General features: G+C 43.8%; 1 protein-coding gene across 2 annotated transcripts in view; it reads right to left on the reverse strand.

The window, feature by feature from the left end:
- RXFP2 (relaxin family peptide receptor 2) overlaps nt 1-23,939 on the reverse strand; it is a 449,786-nt gene that overhangs the window by 90,020 nt on the left and 335,827 nt on the right. For both annotated transcript variants that reach the window (XM_075337353.1, XM_075337352.1), the window contains 2 exons: nt 21,492-21,597; nt 11,170-11,241 (listed from right to left, as the gene is read on the reverse strand). In XM_075337353.1, coding sequence (XP_075193468.1) covers nt 11,170-11,241; nt 21,492-21,597 — 178 coding nt within the window. The remainder of the gene's footprint in view (nt 1-11,169; nt 11,242-21,491; nt 21,598-23,939) is intronic.

The following is a 23,939-nucleotide window of genomic DNA, read 5'->3' on the forward strand; positions in this document are numbered from 1 at the left end:
ATTTTATCAGAGGGATTTCTTGGTTGTTTGTGCTAATGCAGTGACATAGGAATATTATGAGATTTTTGATGGTAAAATGTTTCTTAGTAAAGCTGGCAAGGACATCACTTTTTTTATTTTTTTACCTGCACTTATTATACAAAGCCAAGGTCACCATAAAAGATGGATTTGTTTTGTTCTTTTTTGACGATGTATCATCTTTTCCCATAAGGTTTTATGTGATACATAAATGCAGCAATTCCTCCCATTAAAAAGGCAAATGCTTGATCTTGAGGAAACTTTGAAAATTACTGCGGTAAAAGTCTAAGTGCTTTACTATGCTTTTAGAATCCTACTGCATATGGATTTAAAGGGAATCTGTCAGCAGGTTTTTGCAATGTAAGCTGAAGCCAGCATGGTGTAGGGGTTAAAAAACAAAAATCAACTGTGCCTCTCTTATCAGGCTCTGTGCTGTTTACTTAAAGTAATAGCTTTATCACTTGGTTGTTATTATTGCTGGGTCTAGCTGGGATGTGCAGGGTAGTCTGGCACACCCCCTCCTGTGATTGACACCTCACTGTCAATGCACAATCTCTATAGAGAGGCTGCTTCCTGGGCTCAGCTAGATGACCAAAGCTAAAAATTCAGATTGTGTCAGAAAGGCTGTAGCCTGTAATCTAAGTGATACTGTTATGCACCGGAGATGGCCTCCCGAGTGGGTCGGACTCAGGATGCCCTTTGTCTCTCCCTTGCCTGATATTCTCTCTGCGGCCAGTGCTCTGCCTAGGTGTCAGTCTCAACGGTTGGCTTAATCTCGTGACGTTCTGCGGGCTGAATTTCCTCAGTCAGATTCTAAAGGCCGCTTTACACGCTGCGACATCACTAGCGATGTCGCTAGCGATCGCACCCGCCCCTGTCGTGCGTGCGTCATGGGCAAATCGCTGGACGCGTCACACGCACACACCTTCCTAACGATGTTGCTGTGGCCAGCAAACAAACTCTTTTTTAAGGGGGAGGTTCGTGCGGCATCACAGCGATGTTACACAGCGGGCCACCAATAGAAGAAGAGGGGCGGAGAGCAGCCGCTTTAACGTCACTCCCACTTCGTTGCCGGAGGACGCAGGAACGCTGTTGTTCGTTGTTCCCGGGATGTCACATGCAACGATGTGTGCTGCCTCAGAAATGACGAACAACCTGCGTCCAAAATTGGTATCGATATTTGAGAAAGGAACGACATGTCAACAATCAACGATTTTTGCCGTTTTTCAGCAGTCGCTCGTAGGTGTCACATGCAACAACGTCGCTAATGACGCCGGATGTGCGTCACGAATTCCGTGGCCTCAGCGATATCTCGTTAGCGATGTCGTTGTGTGTAATGGGGCCTTAAGTGTGGAGAACGGGCTACTGGACATGTGTGGGCTGAATCTGAAAGTCCAAAAAAAAGGGTCACTGAGGATGCGCGTGATGTGGCACCTTCTGATTGGCCATGGGATGTCAGCTGCTCTGATGACATGGCATCCTTAGATTGGCCGGTGGATGACACCCACGCTGACTGGGTGTGAGTTTGTTTGGGGTGGTGCTTAGGTGATATATCGGCGCCGCCGCCGACGGCCGGCGCTCAGTCTTTTTCATCCTTATGGTGTGAGGGTGTCAGGCAGGTCGCTTGAATTGTATCTTAGTGCTGGTGTGTCCGCTGGTTAAGCGTGCTGTACACCGCATATAGGCAGGTCCTAGTTGACCTGCATTTTTAAGGTCAGTGTGTGCGCTGGGTAAGCGTGCTGTGCACCACATATAAGGAGGTCGCTTGAATTGCGTCCATAGTCTCGGTGTGAATGCTGGTTAAGCATGTTGTGCACCGCATACAGGCAGGTTGCTTGACTTTCATTTCTTGTCTGTTACTACGTGTTACATCTGTGTGCAATTAACACAGCACCTAGTGCGCTCATTAGTACCAAGCTTTACTTTGGTCTGCGGTTGTCCGTCCAGCTCTCTGCGTTCTTAGCAGCTATATTCCACCCATAGCAAGGTGGACCCCTGGTTGTGCCTAGGATTGTTCACACCTTCCTTCCTAAGCAGTCAACCCCGTAACAGATACACTGTTGGATTCAGAGTCTCTCTGCCTACATTATGCTGCTCTTAGATGAGGTAGCAAAAACCTGCTGACATATTCACTTTAAGTACTATAATCTTTACCCTTATTTTATCATTGTAAGGGTACATTCAGACATCAGTATAAATCAATATCGCAATTTAGTCCAAAAAACAGCTAAAGGCATGACACCCAAATGCAATATCTAACAACAAATCCATTATACCAACAAGACAATGGAGACAGTAGATTCATGCAAAATTCAATTTTGCATGAATCTCCTGTCTCCATTGTCTTATTGGTATAATGGAATTCTTGTTAGATCAGTATAAATCAGCATGAGACCAGACTGTAATGTGTGACACCCTGGCAAAAGCAGGTAGTCACAAATAGGCCCCTGCATAACACCGTTCCCTCATTAGGAAACACACAGCCAACCATTAAACTCTAGTCACTCCCTTAGACAGATAGACACACAAGTGGGCGTTGCCAGGCGATTGGTGCACGTCCAGCCAGGGGTTTAGACAGCCCTGGGGCGGGAAAGCAGGAGTTCAGCTCAGATCAGTTTTAGAGTTCAGTGAGAGTGGAGGGCAGGCCTGTGTGACAGGCATGAAGTAAACTGACAGGTACCAGGGTAGGAGCCCTGGTGCCAGTGGCTAGGAGGCAGACGGTGGTCTCCGTTGGCAGGACACGGGAAGACGGCTCGGTGGAAACGAGGTGGACCGGGACAGGGTTGTAGCCCGCCGGTACCAACACAGGGAACCGACCCGGAAACCGTAGCACAAAGGGGGGTACTCGGACCCTGAAGCCAGAAGCCAGAATCGACTGGAGCTGGTTAATTAACCGATTGAGGCTAGGACTAGAGGTTCTGTCCCACCCAAAGTCCCTCATAGAAGACAACAGCCCACTGATTCGGGATAAGAGGTCACCGCCAAGGCCCATAGATCCCGCGGGCCAGCGTCTGCGGGCACGGCTCCTTGGGCCACATCCAGCCGGGAGCGGACTCCTAGGTTTCACACTAGGAAGTAATTTCTACTTAAAAAGGTGCAGACACAGGATAGAGACCACCAGCCGGGTGGGGGACCAGAACACAACCGGCCGCGGCACCGGCTACCACCATCTTGGTTTAGCAGAGACTTGTGTGTGTTTTTAACTGTGAGTACACCAGCACCCCATCCCCTGCACGCAACAAACCGGGTCCCAGGGCCACCATCTCTGCCCACGGAGGGGTTAACAACTTGTTGCACAACATCTCCCCCGGGTGCCCCGTCACAGCAGCGGTGGTGTCCTACCCCACCACACACCGTGGGTGGCATCATGAACTCAATACGGCCCAGTCCGTACCTATACGCCCCCCATTTATTCGGCGTGTCCGCGAGACCCCCGGGTACGGAGAGTCTCGAGCCACCTCCCCTGGAGGCTCTGACCCCAGCAGCGCCAGCTGCTGGCACGGGGGCGGCGCAAATGCGTCTCCCGATTTGTGCATGCCAGATTCATAGAAATATATAAAGCTGTTACTCTCAGGGCGGGAGACCGTGCATTGAGGTCCCATCTCGGACTGATTTATAAAGATGTCTAATGCACCCTAAAAGTTATGATAATATAAAAGAAGTTCAGAAGTCATATTTTTTCCTTAAATGTTTAAATATTTACTAGGGATGAAAAAAGAATCAATAATAAACGTGTACAATATACTTTATATGGTGAAAAATATGGCAATACCACATTTTTTCTCCACCTACTGATGTAGCAAAGGTTACCATAACTCACAATGCACAATCTTAATAGCTTGTCACAGAAGGTTTTTATCCCACTTGGGTCAAGTGATTGACCAATATAAATTTAAGTTTTGATTTACACTTTTTTGTGCCGTGATATTCACAAGATGAGACTGCGCTCCAGACCGAGACAAATCTGGAAAAGCAGTTGTGAGAAGCCACATAAGTATCCCCAAACATCACAGCCGCACCAAACAGAAGCAGCTACAACCACCACAGTAGGGGTGAGTTTATTAATTGTTTGACAAATATAGCCGGTTTATTTTCACATTATTTTCACATTGATAATTTTGTGCAGCCCCTGAAGGTTGGCAGAAATTTCCAAATGGCCCCCAGCAGAAAATAGGTTCCCCACCCCTGCTTTAGGCAATACACTCTGGTACAAAATTCCACACAAAGGCTTAACTTGTTGATTTCAGACACTATATTACAATCCAGCCGTAAGTCAAGACTGTGTGGGTTACATTAGACCTAAAAAGCCACTATATGTATATATATATATATGTATATATACAGTTAGGTCCAGAAATATTTGGACAGTGACACAAGTTTTGTTATTTTAGCTGTTTACAAAAACATGTTCAGAAATACAATTATATATATAATATGGGCTGAAAGTGCACACTCCCAGCTGCAATATGAGAGTTTTCACATCCAAATCGGAGAAAGGGTTTAGGAATCATAGCTCTGTAATGCATAGCCTCCTCTTTTTCAAGGGACCAAAAGTAATTGGACAAGGGACTCTAAGGGCTGCAATTAACTCTGAAGGCGTCTCCCTCGTTAACCTGTAATCAATGAAGTAGTTAAAAGGTCTGGGGTTGATTACAGGTGTGTGATTTTGCATTTGGAAGCTGTTGCTGTGACCAGACAACATGCGGTCTAAGGAACTCTCAATTGAGGTGAAGCAGAACATCCTGAGGCTGGAAAAAAAGAAAAAATCCATCAGAGAGATAGCAGACATGCTTGGAGTAGCAAAATCAACAGTTGGGTACATTCTGAGAAAAAAGGAATTGACTGGTGAGCTTGGGAACTCAAAAAGGCCTGGGCGTCCACGGATGACAACAGTGGTGGATGATCGCCGCATACTTTCTTTGGTGAAGAAGAACCCGTTCACAACATCAACTGAAGTCCAGAACACTCTCAGTGAAGTAGGTGTATCTGTCTCTAAGTCAACAGTAAAGAGAAGACTCCATGAAAGTAAGTACAAAGGGTTCACATCTAGATGCAAATCATTCATCAATTCCAAAAATAGACAGGCCAGAGTTAAATTTGCTGAAAAACACCTCATGAAGCGAGCTCAGTTCTGGAAAAATATTCTATGGACAGATGAGACAAAGATCAACCTGTACCAAAATGATGGAGAAGAAAGGGAACGGCACATGATCCAAGGCACACCACATCCTCTGTAAAACATGGTGGAGGCAACGTGATGGCATGGGCATGCATGGCTTTCAATGGCACTGGGTCACTTGTGTTTATTGATGACATAACAGCAGACAAGAGTAGCCGGATGAATTCTGAAGTGTACCGGGATATACTTTCAGCCCAGATTCAGCCAAATGCCGCAAAGTTGATGGGACGGCGCTTCATAGTACAGATGGACAATGACCCCAAGCATACAGCCAAAGCTACCCAGGAGTTCATGAGTGCAAAAAAGTGGAACATTCTGCAATGGCCAAGTCAATCACCAGATCTTAACCCAATTGAGCATGCATTTCACTTGCTCAAATCCAGACTTAAGACGGAAAGACCCACAAACAAGCAAGACCTGAAGGCTGCGGCTGTAAAGGCCTGGCAAAGCATTAAGAAGGAGGAAACCCAGCGTTTGGTGATGCCCATGGGTTCCAGACTTAAGGCAGTGATTGCCTCCAAAGGATTTGCAACAAAATATTGAAAATAAAAATATTTTGTTTAGGTTTGGTTTATTTGTCCAATTACTTTTGACCTCCTAAAATGTGGAGTGTTTGTAAAGAAATGTGTACAATTCCTACAATTTCTATCAGATATTTTTGTTCAAACCTTCAAATTAAACGTTACAATCTGCACTTGAATTCTGTTGTAGAGGTTTCATTTCAAATCCAATGTGGTGGCATGCAGAGCCCAACTCGCGAAAATTGTGTCACTGTCCAAATATTTCTGGACCTAACTGTATATATATATATATATATATATATATATATATATATATATACACAGTGCCTGCAAGTAGTATTCAACCCCCTGCAGATTTAGCAGGTTTGATAAGATGCAAATAAGTTAGAGCCTGCAAACTTCAAACAAGAGCAGGATTTAATAACAGATGCATAAATCTTGCAATCCAACAAGTTATGTTGCTCAGTTAAATTTTAATAAATTTTCAACATAAAAGTGTGGGTCAATTATTATTCAACCCCTAGGTTTAATATTTTGTGGAATAACCCTTGTTTGCAATTACAGCTAATAATCGTCTTTTATAAGACCTGATCAGGCCGGCACAGGTCTCTGGAGTTATCTTGGCCCACTCCTCCATGCAGATCTTCTCCAATTTATCTAGGTTCTTTGGGTGTCTCATGTGGACTTTAATCTTGAGCTCCTTCCACAAGTTTTCAATTGGGTTAAGGTCAGGAGACTGACTAGGCCATTGCAACACCTTGATTTTTTCCCTCTTGAACCAGGCCTTAGTTTTCTTGGCTGTGTGCTTTGGGTCGTTGTCTTGTTGGAAGATGAAATGACGACCCATCTTAAGATCCTTGATGGAGGAGCGGAGGTTCTTGGCCAAAATCTCCAGGTAGGCCGTGCTATCCATCTTCCCATGGATGCGGACCAGATGGCCAGGCCCCTTGACTGAGAAACAGCCCCACAGCATGATGCTGCCACCACCATGCTTGACTGTAGGGATGGTATTCTTGGGGTCGTATGCAGTGCCATCCAGTCTCCAAACGTCACGTGTGTGGTTGGCACCAAAGATCTCGATCTTGGTCTCATCAGACCAGAGAACCTTGAACCAGTCTGTCTCAGAGTCCTCCAAGTGATCATGAGCAAACTGTAGACGAGCCTTGACATGACGCTTTGAAAGTAAAGGTACCTTACGGGCTCGTCTGGAACGGAGACCATTGCGGTGGAGTACGTTACTTATGGTATTGACTGAAACCAATGTCCCCACTACCATGAGATCTTCCTGGAGCTCCTTCCTTGTTGTCCTTGGGTTAGCCTTGACTCTTCGGACAAGCCTGGCCTCGGCACGGGTGTCCAGGCCGTGGAAGGCTAACAGTAGTTCCATAAGCCTTCCACTTCCGGATGATGCTCCCAACAGTGGAGACAGGTAGGCCCAACTCCTTGGAAAGGGTTTTGTACCCCTTGCCAGCCTTGTGACCCTCCACGATCTAGTCTCTGATGGCCTTGGACTGTTCCTTTGACTTTCCCATGTTGACCAAGTATGAGTGCTGTTCACAAGTTTGGGGAGGGTCTTAATTAGTCAGAAAAGGCTGGAAAAAGAGATAATTAATCCAAACATGTGAAGCTCATTGTTCTTTGTGCCTGAAATACTTCTTAATACTTTAGGGGAACCAAACAGAATTCGGGTGGATTGAGGGGTTGAATAATAAATGACCCTCTGAATAAACTTTTCACAATTTAAAAAAAAAAAAAAAAAAAAAGAAATAACATTCTTTTTTGCTGCAGTGCATTTCACACTTCCAGGCTGATCTACAGTCCAAATGTCACAATGCCAAGTTAATTCCGAATGTGTAAACCTGCTAAATCTGCAGGGGGTTGAATACTACTTGTAGGCACTGTATATATATACACACACACACACACACACACACACACACACACACACACACACACACACACACACAGTACAGACCAAAAGTTTGGACACACTTTCTCATTCAAAGAGTTTTCTTTATTGTCATGACTCTGAAAATTGTAGATTCACATTGAAGGTATCAAAACTATGAATTAACACATGTGGAATGAAATACTTAGCAAAAAGTGTGAAACAACTGAAAATATGTCTTATAGTCTAGGTTCTTCAAAGTATCCACCTTTTGCTTTGATTACTACTTTGCACACTCTTGGCATTCTCTTGATGAGCTTCAAGAGGTAGTCACCGGAAATGTTCTTCCAACAGTCTTGAAGGAGGTCCCAGAGATGCTTAGCACTTGTTGGCCCTTTTGCCTTCACTCTGCGGTCCAGCTCACCCCAAACCATCTAGATTGGGTTCAGGTCCGGTGACTGTAGAGGCCAGGTCATCTGGCATAGCACCCCATCACTCTCCATCTTAGATAAATAGCCCTTATACAGCCTGGAGGTGTGTTTGGGGTCATTGTCTTGTTGAAAAATAAATGATGGTCCAACTAAACGTAAACCGGATGGAATAGCATGCCGCTGCAAGATGCTGTTGTAGGTATGCTGGTTCTGTATGCCTTCAATTTTGAAAAAAATGCCCAACAGTGTCACCAGCAAAGCACCCCCACACCATCACACCTCCTCCTCCATGCTTCACGGTGGGAACCAGGCATGTAGAGTCCATCAGTTCACCTTTTCTGCATTGCACAAAGACATGGTGGTTGGATCTAAAGATCTCAAATTTGGACTCATCAGAGCAAAGCACAGATAATGTCCATTCCTTGTATTCTTTCTCCCAAACAAGTCTCTTCTGCTTGTTGCCTGTCCTTAGCAGTGGTTTCCTAGCAACTATTTTACCATGAAGGCCTGCTGCACAAAGTCTCCTCTTAAAAGTTGTTCTAGAGATGAGACTGCTACTAGAACTCTGTGTGGCATTGATCTGGTCTTTAATCTGAGCTGCTGTTAACCTGCGATTTCTGAGGCTGGTGACTCAGATAAACTTATCCTCCGCAGCAGAGGTGACTCTTGGTCTTCCTTTCCTGGGGTGGTCCTCATGTGAGCCAGTTTCTTTGTAGTGTTTGGTGGTTTTTGCCACTGCACTTGGGGACACTTTCAAAGTTTTCCCAATTTTTCGGACTGACTGACCTTCATTTCTTAAAGTAATGATGACCACTCGTTTTTCTTTACTCAGCTGCTGTTTTCTTGCCATAATACAAATTCTAAGGGGTACTTTGCACGTTGTGACATCGCTACTGCGATCTCGTCGGGGTCAAATCGAAAGTGACGCACATCCGGCGCCAGTAACGATGTCGCAACGTGTAAAGCCTAGAAGCACCGATAAACAATCACAAAAGCGTCGTAAATCGGTGATCTGTGTAGTGTCGGTCATTTCCATAATTTCGCTGCAGTGACAGGTACGATGTTGTTCCTCGTTCCTGGGGCAGCACACTTCGCTGTGTATGAAGCCGCAGGAGCGACGAACATCTCCTTACCTACGTCCCGCCTGCAATGAGGAAGGAAGGAGGTGGGCGGGATGTTTACGTCCCGCTCATCTCCGCCCCTTCGCTTCTATTGGATGCCTGCCGTGTGATGTCGCTGTGATGCCGCACGACCCGCCCCTTTAGGAAGGAGGCAGGTCGCCGGCCAGAGCGACGTCGCAGGGCAGGTAAGTCCATGTGAAGCTGCCGTAGCGATAATGTTCGTTACGGCAGCTATCACAAGATATCGCATCTGCGACGGGGGCGGGGACTATCGCGCTCGGCATCGCTACAATCGGCTAGTGATGTTGCAGCGTGCAAAGTACCCCTAACAGTCTATTCAGTAGGACTATCAGCTGTGTATCCACCAAACACACACACACACACACATACACACACACAGATTGAAATAAGTAAAGAAAATGTCACTAATTTTCAAAGTGAATATATTTGTAAGGTGCTATTGACATGAATTTGTCATCAAGTTAACATTCCATCCAAGCCACACAGGCAAAGAAATCAGACCATAAATATCCGTAGATTTAGTAATGTGTAATCATGGGAAATGATACAGGGAAAAAGTAATGAAAACAAGAAGAAAGGGAGATGCAAAAAGCCATGACACCAGCTGAAATCTATCAGTAAATAGAAAGCAATCCTTCCAAAATTATATAGAAACATCTCATGATGAGTAAAACCAGTGAGCTGTCTCAAAACCTTTGCAACCTTATTGTTGCAAAACATACTAATGGCATTGGCTACAGAAGAATTTCTAAACTACTGAAGGTTCCAGTGAGCAATGTTGGGGCCATAATCTGAAAGTGGAAAGAACATAATTTCACCATAAACCGGCCACAACCAGGAGCTCCTCATAAGATTTCAGACAAAGGAGTAAAAAGAATTATCAAAGAGTTGTCCAAGAGCTAAGGACCAAATGTAGATAACAACAGAAAGACCTGGAATCAGCAGGTACAATTGTTTAAAGAAAGCAATAAATAATGGACTCAAACTACCATGGCCTGTATGCATGCTCACTAGGCAAAACTTCACTGCTGAAGAATAAACATGTTCAAGGGCGATTAAACTTTGCTCAACAATATTTGAACAAGTCTGTGAAATACTGGGAGAATATAGTCTGGTCAGATGAGACCAAAATTCAACTCTTTAGATGCTGTAATACACACCATGTTTGGAGGTCAAAAGGCAAATCAACCCAAAAACACCATACCAGCAGTAAAGTTTGGAGGTGGGAACATCATGGTGTGAGGCTGTTTTTCAGCATACGACTCTGACAAACTTGATGTAATTGAAGGAAGGATGAATAAACAAATGTACAGAGATATTCTTGATAAAAATCTGCTGCCATCTACTAGGATGAGGAAGATGAAAAGAGGGTGGAAATTTCAACAAGACAATGATCCCAAACCCACAGCCAAGGAAACTCTAAATTGGTTTCAGAGAAGGAAAATAAATCTTCTGCAATGGCCGAGCCAATCACCTGACCTCAATCCAATAGAAAATTTATGGAAGGAGCTAAAGCAAAGAGTTTCTCCACACAGGAGATGTCTTGAAGCTGTCATCACCAACAAAGGCTTTTGTGCAAAGTATTAAATAAATTTCAGCAAGTGTGTTCAATACTTTTTCCCTGTGTCATTTCTCATTATTACACATCACTATATTTATGGACATTTTTATTTTGATTTCTTTGCCTTTGGGGATTGGATGGGTTGTTACCGGCATTAGTTGATAAATACGTGTTAATAGCACCTTCAGAGAAATATATTTACTTAGAAAATTGGTGATGTGTTCAATACTTATTTCACCTGATATATATATATATATATATATATATATATATATATATTATACCGCATAAATATATAGTATAGAAAATAGAATTGAAATTGAGGTAAATTGAGATTTAAATTAATCGGACAAGTAATTTCCGTAAATTATAAAATAATGTAAGTGATGAAGTTAGCAACATTTAGGTATTTTAAAATTCTATACTCACAGGTTTCTCAAGTCTTTATAATTCATGAAGACATTATCTGGAAGTGAGTGTATATGGTTTCCTCTGAGAGATCTGAAATAAAAATAAATGTAAAAAAGCGCAAAGCCAATACATATTTTTTTTTTTTTGCTACACTGACAATCAAAACGGTAACAACATTTTGAACTTTTTAGCACATGATTAATTATACAGATTCTTCTCATGTCCCAGCATTGTTACTGTTTTGCTCCTGGTGTTTGAAAGAATCTTTTTCTTCCTGTATAATACAAATTACATTATGTCTAGACCAAAATCTGATCCTAGGTCTCTTCTACATATTCCCAACATTGGTGCATACTGATCAATTCTCTTGATTTCTTCAAATCTACTCAGACGTGCTCGATTGCTTGAAGGCCTGAGTACTCTGGGGGCCAATCCAGCAACTTTACTTCATTATCATTGAACCATTTCTTCACTAATCTCGACATATGCTTTCAGTCATTGTCCTGCTGGAACTCTATGTAGTCTTTTTCATATCCATAGTACTCGAGTGTACAAAGTATCTTGTCTTGTAGGATGCTCACATATAGCTCAGCATTAAGACCACCATTGATCCTGGTCAAGTATCAAATGACTTTGACTGTGAAACAACCTCATATCATCAGGCTTCCTCCACCGATCTTGACAGTTACTTTGATTTCTCGATCCGCTAGCGCCTTTTTCCCTTGTTTCTTTCAGAACCACTTTCACCCATCAGTCTCATCGCTCCAAAGCACCCCTTTCTAATTTTCTACTGTCCACCTTTTCTACTTTTTTTTTGGCAAACTTGAGCCAACGCTTCTTATGAAGATATTGCAATCAAGATTTCTTCACCTTTTTTCGGGCCACCATTCCAGACGTGTAACGTGCATTGCACAGTGCCTGCATTGGATGTCTATGATCTCATTATTACGAAGCATATGAGCACCCTCCACTACCGTGTTTGTCGTGCCACAACTGATAGACCTTGTGATGAGGTGACTTGTTGACTCACATATTTTGCCTGAGCGCCAACCTCTTGGCTCTTGAACAGATGGACGGACTTCATTTCTTATTCTTCCAACAGTCATGGTCTCACATGATGCAGTTTCTCAATTTTCTTAACTAAGAGACCGCTGTGAATGAACTGGATGATGCTGTTTCTCTTTTTTTGAGAAATAGTCTTCATTGCCGCTCTTCGATTCAAACCAATGACCTTTCACTTGAGAATCAACCTAATAACACACTGAGCGATTAAGGAATGTGAATAATATGTAGACTATACAGGAAGAAAAATAATTTTCCACGATCAGGAGCAAAACAATAACAATGCAGTAACATGACAACAATCTGCATAAGTAATCATATGCTAACAAAGTACTGTGTGTATGTATATATATATATATATATATATATATATATCTTGCAACAAAGTGGATGCAACCAAAGCCTAGAAAAACAAAAGCTCCCACTTAAAAAAGTGAAAGATAATCTCACTTAAAATAGTAGATAAGAATCTTTATTATTTACAATGTATAAAAAATGTATAAAACAAAGGAGAGACCAGCAGAAACAGATATGAGATGACTCTTTTATGAGATGACCCTCAGAGAGTAACCCTCTCTGAAGAAGCTATTGTCAGCAAAACGCGCGTCGGGGGCCTGATGGTAATACACTCCTTTATTTTCATATTCACTCCAATGTGTTTTATGTGAGATGTTGCTTGTTTGTACCAGTGCATGTTCTAATTGTACTTTTTTCTCACTTGAGGATTATATGTTATAGTATTTATTGTTATGTACGTGTGCACATGTATTAATATCTTATTTTGATTCATCTGTTTCAATTTGTCACACATCTTTTGCTTTTTGCATTAATAAGGGCACTTTAAAAGTCTTTTATAGGTGAACATTTGATGTAGTCAAAAATTTCTTTGTGGCACTTTGGAGTTTTGTTTTTTTTGTTTTGTATATATATATATATATATATATATATATATATATATACACTTTTAACCTAAGAAGAAAGGTATCAATAAAGGAGACAAAAAAATGTGAACCAAAGCCTAGAAAAACAAAAGCTCCTACTCAAAAAAGTGAAATAAATGAAAATCTTTATTATTTAAAATATTTAACACAAAGGAGAGACCCGTAGAAACAGACATGAGATTATGATAGCCCACTCAAAAATGAATAGACAGTATAATAATGACAAATTACATAAATTGATGGGTTAATACTAGGGATGATCGAATACCTCAAATATTCGGCTTCTCGAATATTTGACAAATAACTCAACGTTATGCGAATATTCGATGCGTAATGTAAGTCTATGGGAAGCCAAATAGTTCCGAATAGTTGTTATTCGGGTTGTCCATAGACTTACATTGCGCATTGAATATTCGCGAATAGTCGAATAGTGGCAACCTATTCGGAAAATATTCGCGAAGCCGAATATTTGAGGTATTCGATCATCCTTAGTTATATATATATGGTAGGGGCTACAGCCTGCAGCTGTTATTTTACCTGTGCTGCTTTTTAAAATTATGGCGAGAGCCTACGTCATTTTTTTAAAATGATTTGTTTATTTCTTTTTAATCTTCCATACAGCAAACTGACTGCAACCAATCACAGAGGTGGACACAGGGTGGGGGGTATGTATAGCAGTGTGCAACCAATCACAGACACTGGCATAAAGAGTGGGCTTGGAAAGCAGTGAATGTTGATGAACCTTAATTAGCGGACCCGTAAAAGAGTCAGACTGTAGTGTGATCCTTTGGGAAACATGGTATATATAACTATCCTGCTCTTGCTACCATAAAAGAGTTCATTCATCACTATGTGACGCCTCTGGACTATCAGGTCGTCACAGGGTACTGCACAAGCTGCCCTTCCGTGCAGTATTCCGCCTCCCTCTTGGTTCTGGGCCCCTAACTAAATGGTGTTGCCTCCAACAGCAAATCAAATCCTAGATACACCCTGCACCACACCCACCAGACACACCAGTGGACGGCTTGAGTGGAATAGAGTCGCCCACCTGGGGGGGTCAGGGAGGGGAGGTGAGGAGTGTAGTGAGTCGGTCAGAGAGTTGAGAGAGAGTGGTTGGGAAGTAACCCTCGAGCTGTGTGGAGCTCAGAGGAAGTTGGGAGCGGTGGCTCTTGAAGGAACTGTCTAGGTTGCAGACGGTGGTCTGGGCCTAGAGGGGTTGGAACCCCGGTCGCAGGGAATTGTGGCGAGGTGTCTAGACCTGTTGAGGAGGACAGCTAGCAGTCTAGCACTGTCACCGGTCAGGGACCGAAGGCACGACGCGGTACATGGACCCTAGGTCGGGGTGTAGCTTTAGGCAACCCGACAATTCACCTGAGGAGAACGGAGCCTTTATGATCTTTTCCCACCTGTTCCAGAATTGGGGCATTGGCACAACGAGGGGGATAGGACTTTCCAATCCAAAATGGTCCAGAAAATCCCAAGCGTGAGCCCTGAGAGCAAGCTCCCATACTTAGCCGTAGTAGGGAGCGGGACCCGGCTAGTTCCGTACTACGGGGCCACCAAGTTGAAGTCAAACTAAGTGCCAGTAGGCAGGTCACGGATCACCAGGCAACACTATTGGGGGCGGCACCCGGACGAGCTCCCCTCAGCGGCAGCGGTACTCAGAGACTTGTTTTACCCGGTTGTCAGTGTCTGCTTAATGGACTGAGTGAGTACGAGAGTGACCCTTGCACCCCACGGCAGCCATTCACTGAGTCCCGGGGCATCCCCCTACCCGTTGAGGGTTACGACACCTTGCTGCCCCACTTCATCACCCCGGATACCACTCCCAACGGCAGCGGCGGTGTGACGACATGGACTCTCATTAAAAAAAAAGTTTAAGGTTAACGTGTCTTAAAATTCAGCCAGACAGGATGATAGATTGTTTATAGACGGGGGATAAGTCCCTCATTGTTTTTACAAGACTCTTGTGGACTCATGTAATTGTGTTGGCCACTGAAAGCCAGATGTATTGTGTCTCCAGACTTTTCCAGTAATCATTGTATTGTAGTTGTGTATTGCTAATGTGATTACCTTAGTAGCCATTGTCTAGTCGGTGACTCCCAGACTACATGTATACCCTCAGTCTTTCTGTAAACATCATTTGGATGAACATTGTCCATGCAGCTTGAGATTCATCCAATGGGAGAGGCGATCTTGTCCAACCAATCGATGAGGATGCAGTGTATCTAAGTGGAAGGCTGTGGCTATAAAAGGGACTTCTTTAAGCCAACAGGTTGTTGATGGATACTGATGGATCCAGTCTAAGCTCTTTGGAGCTGACTAGAGGATCAGGATATCTTATGGCTTCAATCTAGGGACTCCGGTTCCGGTTGGAGACCATATCCACAGCCTAGGGATTTCGACCCCGGCTGCCAGGATTATAACATCATACCAGGACTACCTAAGGAGGACACTCAGGTTGGGACAATCCGATCACCTGGCTACAGACTTTACAGACCTCACACAGCTTCCTAAATCTGGCGCTATTCCTTTCTCGGTGGGTGCCCGCTGAAAGCGGGGTGCTGCTGGATTGGAGAAAGCGGCCCTGGAAGCTCTGAGGCATGGACATTCTAAATCCCTGGTGAGCCAGTGGAAAGGTGAGACTCTGTTGCCTGTTATATTTTGTGTTTTGCTGGTTATGTGTTATGTGCCGTTAATTGTTTGGGGATCCAATAAAGTCTAATTATTGTGGTTCCCTCACCCTGTGTTGTCTGAGTAGTGTTACGCCCACGGTTAAGGAGGCCGGCGTTCAGTTGGGATGAGCCCTGAGCCACGCTGTCTTTCTAAAGGCGGCGGGTTTTAGTGGACGAGATCACCCACTGAGCCCCCTGTCTCCACAGGCGGTACTCCCCAAATTACCATACACCACGGGTGGCATCACGAACTATACATCAACTCCCCTGTAAATATCCCCCTTTTATTTACCCTCGAGCCACAGCGAACCCGGATCCGAGCAGCTCGGCTGCTTCCACGGGGGCGGCACAACTATGCTGGAGTTTTCCTGAAGCATCTTCCTATAGCAAAAAACTATGCAAGCATGCTGGCGTCTCGAGTGCATCACGACCTGATGTGATCTCAAGGGGATCTGGGATCAGAAGGTCACAGCGCATTGTGGATCACAGATTCGCTTTAGTGCCCGCTTGTCATTAACCCTGAACTAGAGCATATTTAATTCCATCCGGTACTGAAGGGGTTAAGGTGCATTTAAAACCAGTAGTGTTCTTAGAAGTAGTTGTAACCTTAGCTGCAGCCACTTCCTTCTGCTATAAATATCTATTCCTCACTCCTCCCTATGCAGAGTACTGTTCATTCCTATACTGACCATTTTGAAGGAGCTTGTGGCTGCATAGCTGTGAAGTTTCCTCCCGAAGAATCCAAGCAGTGTTTGTTGTGTCTTTTCCAACCCATTTTTCTTACCTTACTCGTGTTGTCTTTTTGTAGTGGTGAGACAAGCATCTCTCTGGTCTTCACTGGTCAATGTGAGTTCAGGGCCAGTGATTGCCTAGGCACGTGATTAGCATACGGGGGAGAAGGACCTATCTAGGGATGTTAGCTAGTGCAGGGATCAGCCTTAGGTGAGTGTTCGGTGTTGACCTCTCCCTAGCATCAGGGCCTACCATTGTATTGTTTCTGTGGTGTACCCTTTGTGTTACGTTGCTCACCGGGGGTCCTCCCCTCCCCTGGTGTGACATCACCCTGGTGTTTCCACTGTGTTGCGCTGCTCGCTATGAGTTCCATCTCTCCTGACTTGACACCTGTAGTCACACCGTGACACTATTAGATGCAGTGTTCACATATCACAATAAGGTTTCGCCTCAAAATTGCAGCAGGTAGTGCACTCAGATTAGACCTTTGAATTCCCGTGTGGACCCGAAGGACTTTAACCTACAGACATGGAACTGATACCCCAAGGTTTTGTCTTGGATTTACGATGAGGTTTCTGGAGCAAATACAAATATGTTTTTTTTTTTCCAATCTGTATTCACAATGTGGGAATTTTCTGTGTGCCTCCTATTTCAGAGTTTTTTTTCATATGCAATTCAGTATTTAAGATCTTGACATGTTTCTCTAGATGCAGTATGTTCTGATTTTTAATAATATGTTGAACTCAAACAAGTTGACGCGTCTGGGCAGAGTTAGTTTGTTGCCTGACTAAGCTCAATGCCCAGAATCTCCTGGGACACTGAGCTTTGATGTGAGCGCCATTAATTAACAGCTGCTACTAAGGTAATTATCTCAGGTTCATTGGATAGTCCTTTCCATTTAATTCCCACACTGCAGTACAGTATCACAACCCTTTCTGAGGAACCTGTAACGCGAAATGTGTCAGGGCGCTGTGGATGTTGCATAGTAATAGAATTTATTTGTGCTCTCACATTGTGCAATTATATTCATTATAATAATATATAATACACGGGACATCAATCTTTGTGGTATCAATGGTGTCTATACTCAGCATCGGACTGGCTACCGGAGGAACTGCAGTAATACAAGTCCTGGCCGCGGTTACCTGCACTGAAAACCGGAGCTCTCACCTGAGTTCCAAAGTGGACCTAGAGTGAGCCGCGGGTATGGAGGACTGAACTGTGAGCGCCGACTGATTCCCCGGCTATCACAGTTCAGTCCATGACAGCTGCGGACAGGTCAGGCTGCACTCCTGAGCTCAGGTGAGAGCTACGGAGCTCAATGCAGGTAACCGCAGTCAGGACTGGTATTACCGGCGGTTTCTGGTAATACCAGTCCTGGCTGCGGTAACCTGCATTCAGCTGCGAACAGGCCGGGTTGCACTCCGGAGCTCAGCTGAGAGTTCCGGAGTTCAGTGCAGGTAACCGCAGCCAGGACTGGTATTACTGCAGTTCCTCCGCTAGCCAATCCAATGCTGTCTATACTATATTCCCTCATATTTTTAGCACAGGGCATTTTGTTGGTGCACCCATTTTTTAATTCAACATTATATGATGTGAATACATCAAGGGTTGGTCATAGGGCAAAAGTAAAATTAATTTTACTTTACGTCCCTATCTATTTGATTCTATTATTTAAGCTACTTCTAATATACTTGTATTAAGAATTCCCTACCATTGCCTAACTACACTATCTGCTACTCTATTTTTTTCTATTTCCTTTCTGATGACGCTTTGTTGAGAATCCCAGTTCATGTTAAGATATTTAAACGATGTATCATCCGGAACAGAGTCTGTTGCATTGACTCTGTCTCCTCCCTGAAATGAAGCGTCATCGTGATGCTCATTTGATGTGCTGGTCTGTGCTTGTTGCAATCTGCACAGTAAAATTATTAAGATTCCTAATCCCATGGTGGTTAAGTTGCAACTTCCTGTTGCTTGGAGAATCAATAACTATTTCCTTTCTAAAAAAATTTGAGGGATCTCCTGGTCCTCAAGACATAATTGAGATGAGTTTGGAAGGGGATCGGGAGTATAAGGTAGAGCGCGTTATTGGTTCCAGGCGGCTCAAGCGCTGTCTATAGTACAATGGAACCTCGCATAACGAGTAACCCACTTAAGCGAAATTCTCGTTAACAAGCAAAGCTTTCTGTAAATTTGCAACTCGGTTTACGAGAAAGCTTTACTGTACGAGCAAAATCCTCACCACATACCCTTCCAGTTCCGTACATCCACCGCGCTCTGACCCGTCTTGCAGTCCACACAAACACACACAAGCACGCACAAACACACACAAACACACACGCACGCACCACATACAGTATTATGCTTACCTTACCTTCCATTCCATCGCTGGCCTCATGGTTCTTGTTGTTCGCCGGTGCATCGCGACGAGGGAAGAATCCTCGCGGCGAACTACAGGACCCAGGAGGCCGGCGATGGAACGGAAGGTAAGGTGAGCATAATATGTGTACCTTCCGTTCCATCACCGGCCTCCTGGGTCCTGTAGTTCGCCAGGCTGTGTATCGGCAGGCTGCGCGACGAGCTAGAAAGTTCCCCTGTCACTGCTACTCAAAGGCAGCGCGCTGACCAATCAGAGTCAAGCGCCTCCTGCCTTTGATGTCAGCGCTCTGGGTGCGGAATTTCCTCCCTCGTCGTCATGGTTACACGATACACAGCCCATACTGGTGAACAGCAAGTCCCAGGAGACCGGCGATGGAACAGAAGGTAAGGTGAGCATAATACAGTATGGGCGTGTGCGTGCGTGTTTGTGTAAGTTTGTACGTGTTTGTACGTGTTTGTGTGTGTTTGTGCATGTGTGGAATGACACAATAGGGGACCAGGATGGGACATTTAACAAGTTGTGGAACGAATTGTCTGCATTGCAATGATTTCCTATGGGAAATCTTGCTTTGCTGAATATGTAACTTGGTTAACAAGCACAGTCCCAGAACGGATTGTTCTCATTAACCAAGGTTCCACTGTATATCTTTAAATGAAAATGTTATGGTCCTGAAGATAAATTCTGGGTTGATTCGGAGGCTCTTCATGTGGATCACCTTGTGAGAGAGTTCCTTTAGCGATGTCACAGGCTTCTTCTGGTTCAGTGGGCCCTCGTAGAAGGGGGAGGTACTGTCATGACTCAGTTTGGGAATTCGATCCAGTGACCTGATTCATGAACAGTTCCTTTGTTTGCTGGGCTATTACCTTTTCATCCCTGTCCAACTGCTTATGGCTTCTATTGCCTTTGTCTTCCCTCCTTGGATTGCTCCTTTCCAGATGTCAGTCATATCCCCGTTTTGACTTGCCCTATCAATTCTGGATTGGGTTATATACGTTAAAATCTCACCTCACTTCTTTGCTGGCTATTTCTCTATGTGGATTTAGGTCTGGGCTTTCCAGACCTTCACCTTAAGAGGTTTACCTTTGAGTAAACACCAGTTGAGTGCCTGCTGTGTGTTAATTTTATTTTCCTTCCCAGCTCCTCTTCCTTGTACCTTATTTTACATTATTTATCTCACTCTGGGTTTGTGTTTTCTTCTGCACATCTTCCTTTTCCTTTGTTGGCAGCCTCCTCTCATGTCCTTCAGGAGGCATGAGAAACCCTTTGACAGCCTTTTAGGGAGCCAGGTCTGAAGTGTTTTTATTAGTTGGGCAGCTATTGCCTTTTAATCTGTAAAGGGAACCTGTCACCAGATTTGTCCCCTATAAGCTGTGGCCACCACTAGTAAGCCCCTATATACAGCCTTCTAGAATAGTGTATATAAGTTCCCATGCTGGTCTGTATAACGTAAAAAACAGCTTTTATTATACTCACCTGGGGGCAGTCTGGTCCAATGGGCATAGCTGGTCTTGGTCTGGCGTCTCCTTTCTTCTTGCTTCATGTGGATAACATGTCCTATGTCATACACACAGAGGTCGCCATGGTGCTCCTGTGCATGCGCACTTCTCTCTGCCCTCCTGAGGGCAGATCAAAATATTGTAATGCACAAGTGAGGGGAATGGTCAAAGAACACTCTCGAATGCGCACTAGAATACTTTCACCTGCCTTCAGCAGGGAAAAGTGCTCCTGCTCAGGAGCGCAATGGCGGACTCTGTGTTGTTTATGTAGGAGGTGTCATCCACACAGAGCTAGGAAGGAGGACGGCGATGGTAGGAAAAGAGGAGGTGCTGGATCAAGACCAGCGACGGCCAGTGAACCAGACCGCCCCGCTAGTGAGTATAATAAAAGCTAATTTTTACGTTATACAGAGCAACCTGGGCTCTTATATGCACTATTCTACAACGCTGTATATAAGAGCTCAGTGGTGGTGGCTACAGCTCATAAGGGACAAATCTGGTGACAGGTTCCCTTTAAATATATTTTCATCAACTGGTGAACACATATTAATAGTAAAATCACTGCAGTCAACTGCATGTAATTGGTATTCGAACATCATGAGTTTGTTAACCCCCAGTGAAATCCATTCAGGAACTGCGAATGGCTATCACTTGGGTGCCACCATATCACCTCCTCCTATGTAAAAGAGAGGATTGGCGAGCTCAAAGCATTGCCACCATTAAATCATATTCCGGATTTATTACAATGCAGTGGTTGTGAGTGACTTCAGTGTATTTTGCACATATCTCAAATTTATTGCCAGTTATTTTATGCTGACGACAAATCTAATGTGGCATTAAGAGATCAATTGCAATTGTCCGGAAACTGAATTACAAAAACAGATTGCCTGAAATGAATTTATGTGTGTGCTCCTGGAAGGAGAGGCAGTGAGTGGAGCCGTGAAGGATATCTACATGGGATGGTGCAGTAGTTAATAGGGTTGTCACAGATGAATGATTGAGATTATGAAAGCAAGCTAGCACAGTCACAGGGATGCAGGCGTCTACTTACAAAAGTGTTACATTGCTGGACACGTACGGGACAGCTTCTAGATTGGCCTCTACACACTCGAGCTCAGTGTCTTTGCACTCACAAATGCCTGGGAAGTTGCTGAGACCTAGAAGCAATTGACAGAAATCATATTCACTAAATGGTCAACTGAAATGTACAAAATATGCATAAAAACTACTATTGGTGGCACGTCATTTAACTTACTAGTTATGGTAATTTTTTGTTAAAATACTAAATTTCACAATCTGGTGTAAACAGTATAATAGATGGTGTAAACTGCTAGTATATTACTTACCCCTTCACCCACGGGCGATTTTCCGTTTTTGATTTGCTCCCTTTCAAGAGCCTTAACTTTTTTATTTTTCCGTTAATCTTGCCATATGAGGGCTTGTTTTTTGTGAGACGAGTTGTACTTTTAAATAAAAACATAAGTTTTACCATACAGTGTACTGAAAATGGCAAAAAAAATCCAAGTGAAGAAAAAGTGAAAAAAAAAGAAAAAAAAGTGCAATTGCAAGTTGTTTGTTGGATATTTTATTCACCGAGTTCACTATATGGTAAAACTGATGTGTCGCTATGATTCCTTAGGTCAGTAGGAGTTCGTAGATACCAAACATGTATAGGTTTACTTTTATCTAAGGGTTAAAAAAATTCAGAAGTTTGTCCAACAAAAATAGCGCACTTCTTGCGCTATTTTCCGTGACCCATTGTGCTTTCATTTTTCAGGATCTATGGTTCAGTAACAACTTATTTTTTGTGTCTCAAGCTGACATTTTTAATGGTACCCTTTTTGCGCAGAGGCTATGTTTTGATCACCTGTTATTGCATTTTGTGCAAGATTTACAGCGACCAGGAAAAACGTAATTTTGGCGTTTGGAATTTTTTTTTTACACTACGCCGTTTACCAATCAGATTATTTGATTTTATATATTGATAGATCGGGCATTTCTGAATGCGGCGATACCAAATGTGTGTATATTTTTTATTTTGTAACCCTTTAATTTTCAATAGGGTGAATTGGGGTTGGTTTGAACTTTTATTTTTTTTTAATTCTTTAGAACTTTTTTTAAATTTTTTTATTTTACTAGTCCCCCTAGGGGACTATAAGGATCAGCAGTCTGATTGCTCATTCATTTCTGGTGATCACAGCTACACAGCTGTGATCACCAGAAATACTCATCTCTTATTACAGGCAGCACTCAGCCGGGTGAAACAGAACGTGAATCGTAATAGCACAGGAGTCATCACATGACCCTGGTGCTACCATGGCAACTATCGGGTCCCCGAGATCACTTCAAAGAGCTGCCGATGGAGGCTGGTAAATGCATGTTTACTGCTATGGACATTTAAATCATTCTGTTACAGTTTGACAGCGCGATTTAAGGGTTTAACAGGCGGGGGTGGATCGCAGATCCACCCGTGCCTGTGAGGAACACGTCTGCTATTCAAATCAGCTGACATGTGCAGGAATAACCGCCCACCAAAGTGAGTCCAGTTTGAAAACTAAAACGCTCAATAAAATCATTTAGAAGTCCACTGAGCATTTTGGCTTTGCGGGTTTTCCAGAAAAAAATCTGCAAAGTAAAAAGTATAAAAATTTCCCTAAATATACTGTTGTAGGTGGTTTAAATTTGTGTCCGACTTTTGCGTCTCTCTAAATATTATGCTGGGTTTCTGGATTTTAGAAACACCATGCATGCAAACCCAGTCTTTTGCCTGGACATTTCCCTTACCTTAGGCATGAAAAGGACCATGAGCACTTGAGGGCTAAGGGGTACTTTGCACGCTGCGACATCGCTAGCCGATTGTAGCGATGCCGAGCGCGATAGTCCCCGCCCCCGTCGCAGATGCGATATTTTGTGATAGCTGCCGTAGCGAACATTATCGCTACGACAGCTTCACATGCACTTACCTGCCCTGCGACGTCGCTCTGGCCTGCGACCCGCCTCCTTAATAAGGGGGCGGGTCGTGCGGCGTCACAGCGACGTCACACGGCAGGCGGCCAATAGAAGCGGAGGGGCGGAGATGAGCGGGACATAAATATCCCGCCCATCTTCTCCCTTCCTCATTGCAGGCAGGAGGCAGGTAAGGAGATGTTCCTTGTTCCTGCGGCTTCATACCCAGCGATGTGTGCTGCCGCAGGAACGAGGAACAACATCGTACTTTGATATTTTGATTTGACCCTGACGATATCGCAGTAGCGATGTTGCAACGTGCAAAGTACCCCTAAGTCTGATGGGCATATACTGATATAATAATAATAAAAAAAAATCTTGATTATTGCACCCTTAGTCAATTTACTGATATTTTAAACATCATCCAAAGGCTTCACAGAAGTTCGTCCTTTTGTGCACTGTGTGATTGATTTCGGTCTATGCGTGCGCTGGTTCCATGAATTTGAACTGGACACTGTTCTTCAGGCCAAAACTAGATGACATACTTAGGCCT

This window comes from Anomaloglossus baeobatrachus, chromosome 2, assembly GCF_048569485.1.
Source record: "Anomaloglossus baeobatrachus isolate aAnoBae1 chromosome 2, aAnoBae1.hap1, whole genome shotgun sequence".
In the NCBI taxonomy this organism is placed as follows: domain Eukaryota; kingdom Metazoa; phylum Chordata; class Amphibia; order Anura; family Aromobatidae; genus Anomaloglossus; species Anomaloglossus baeobatrachus.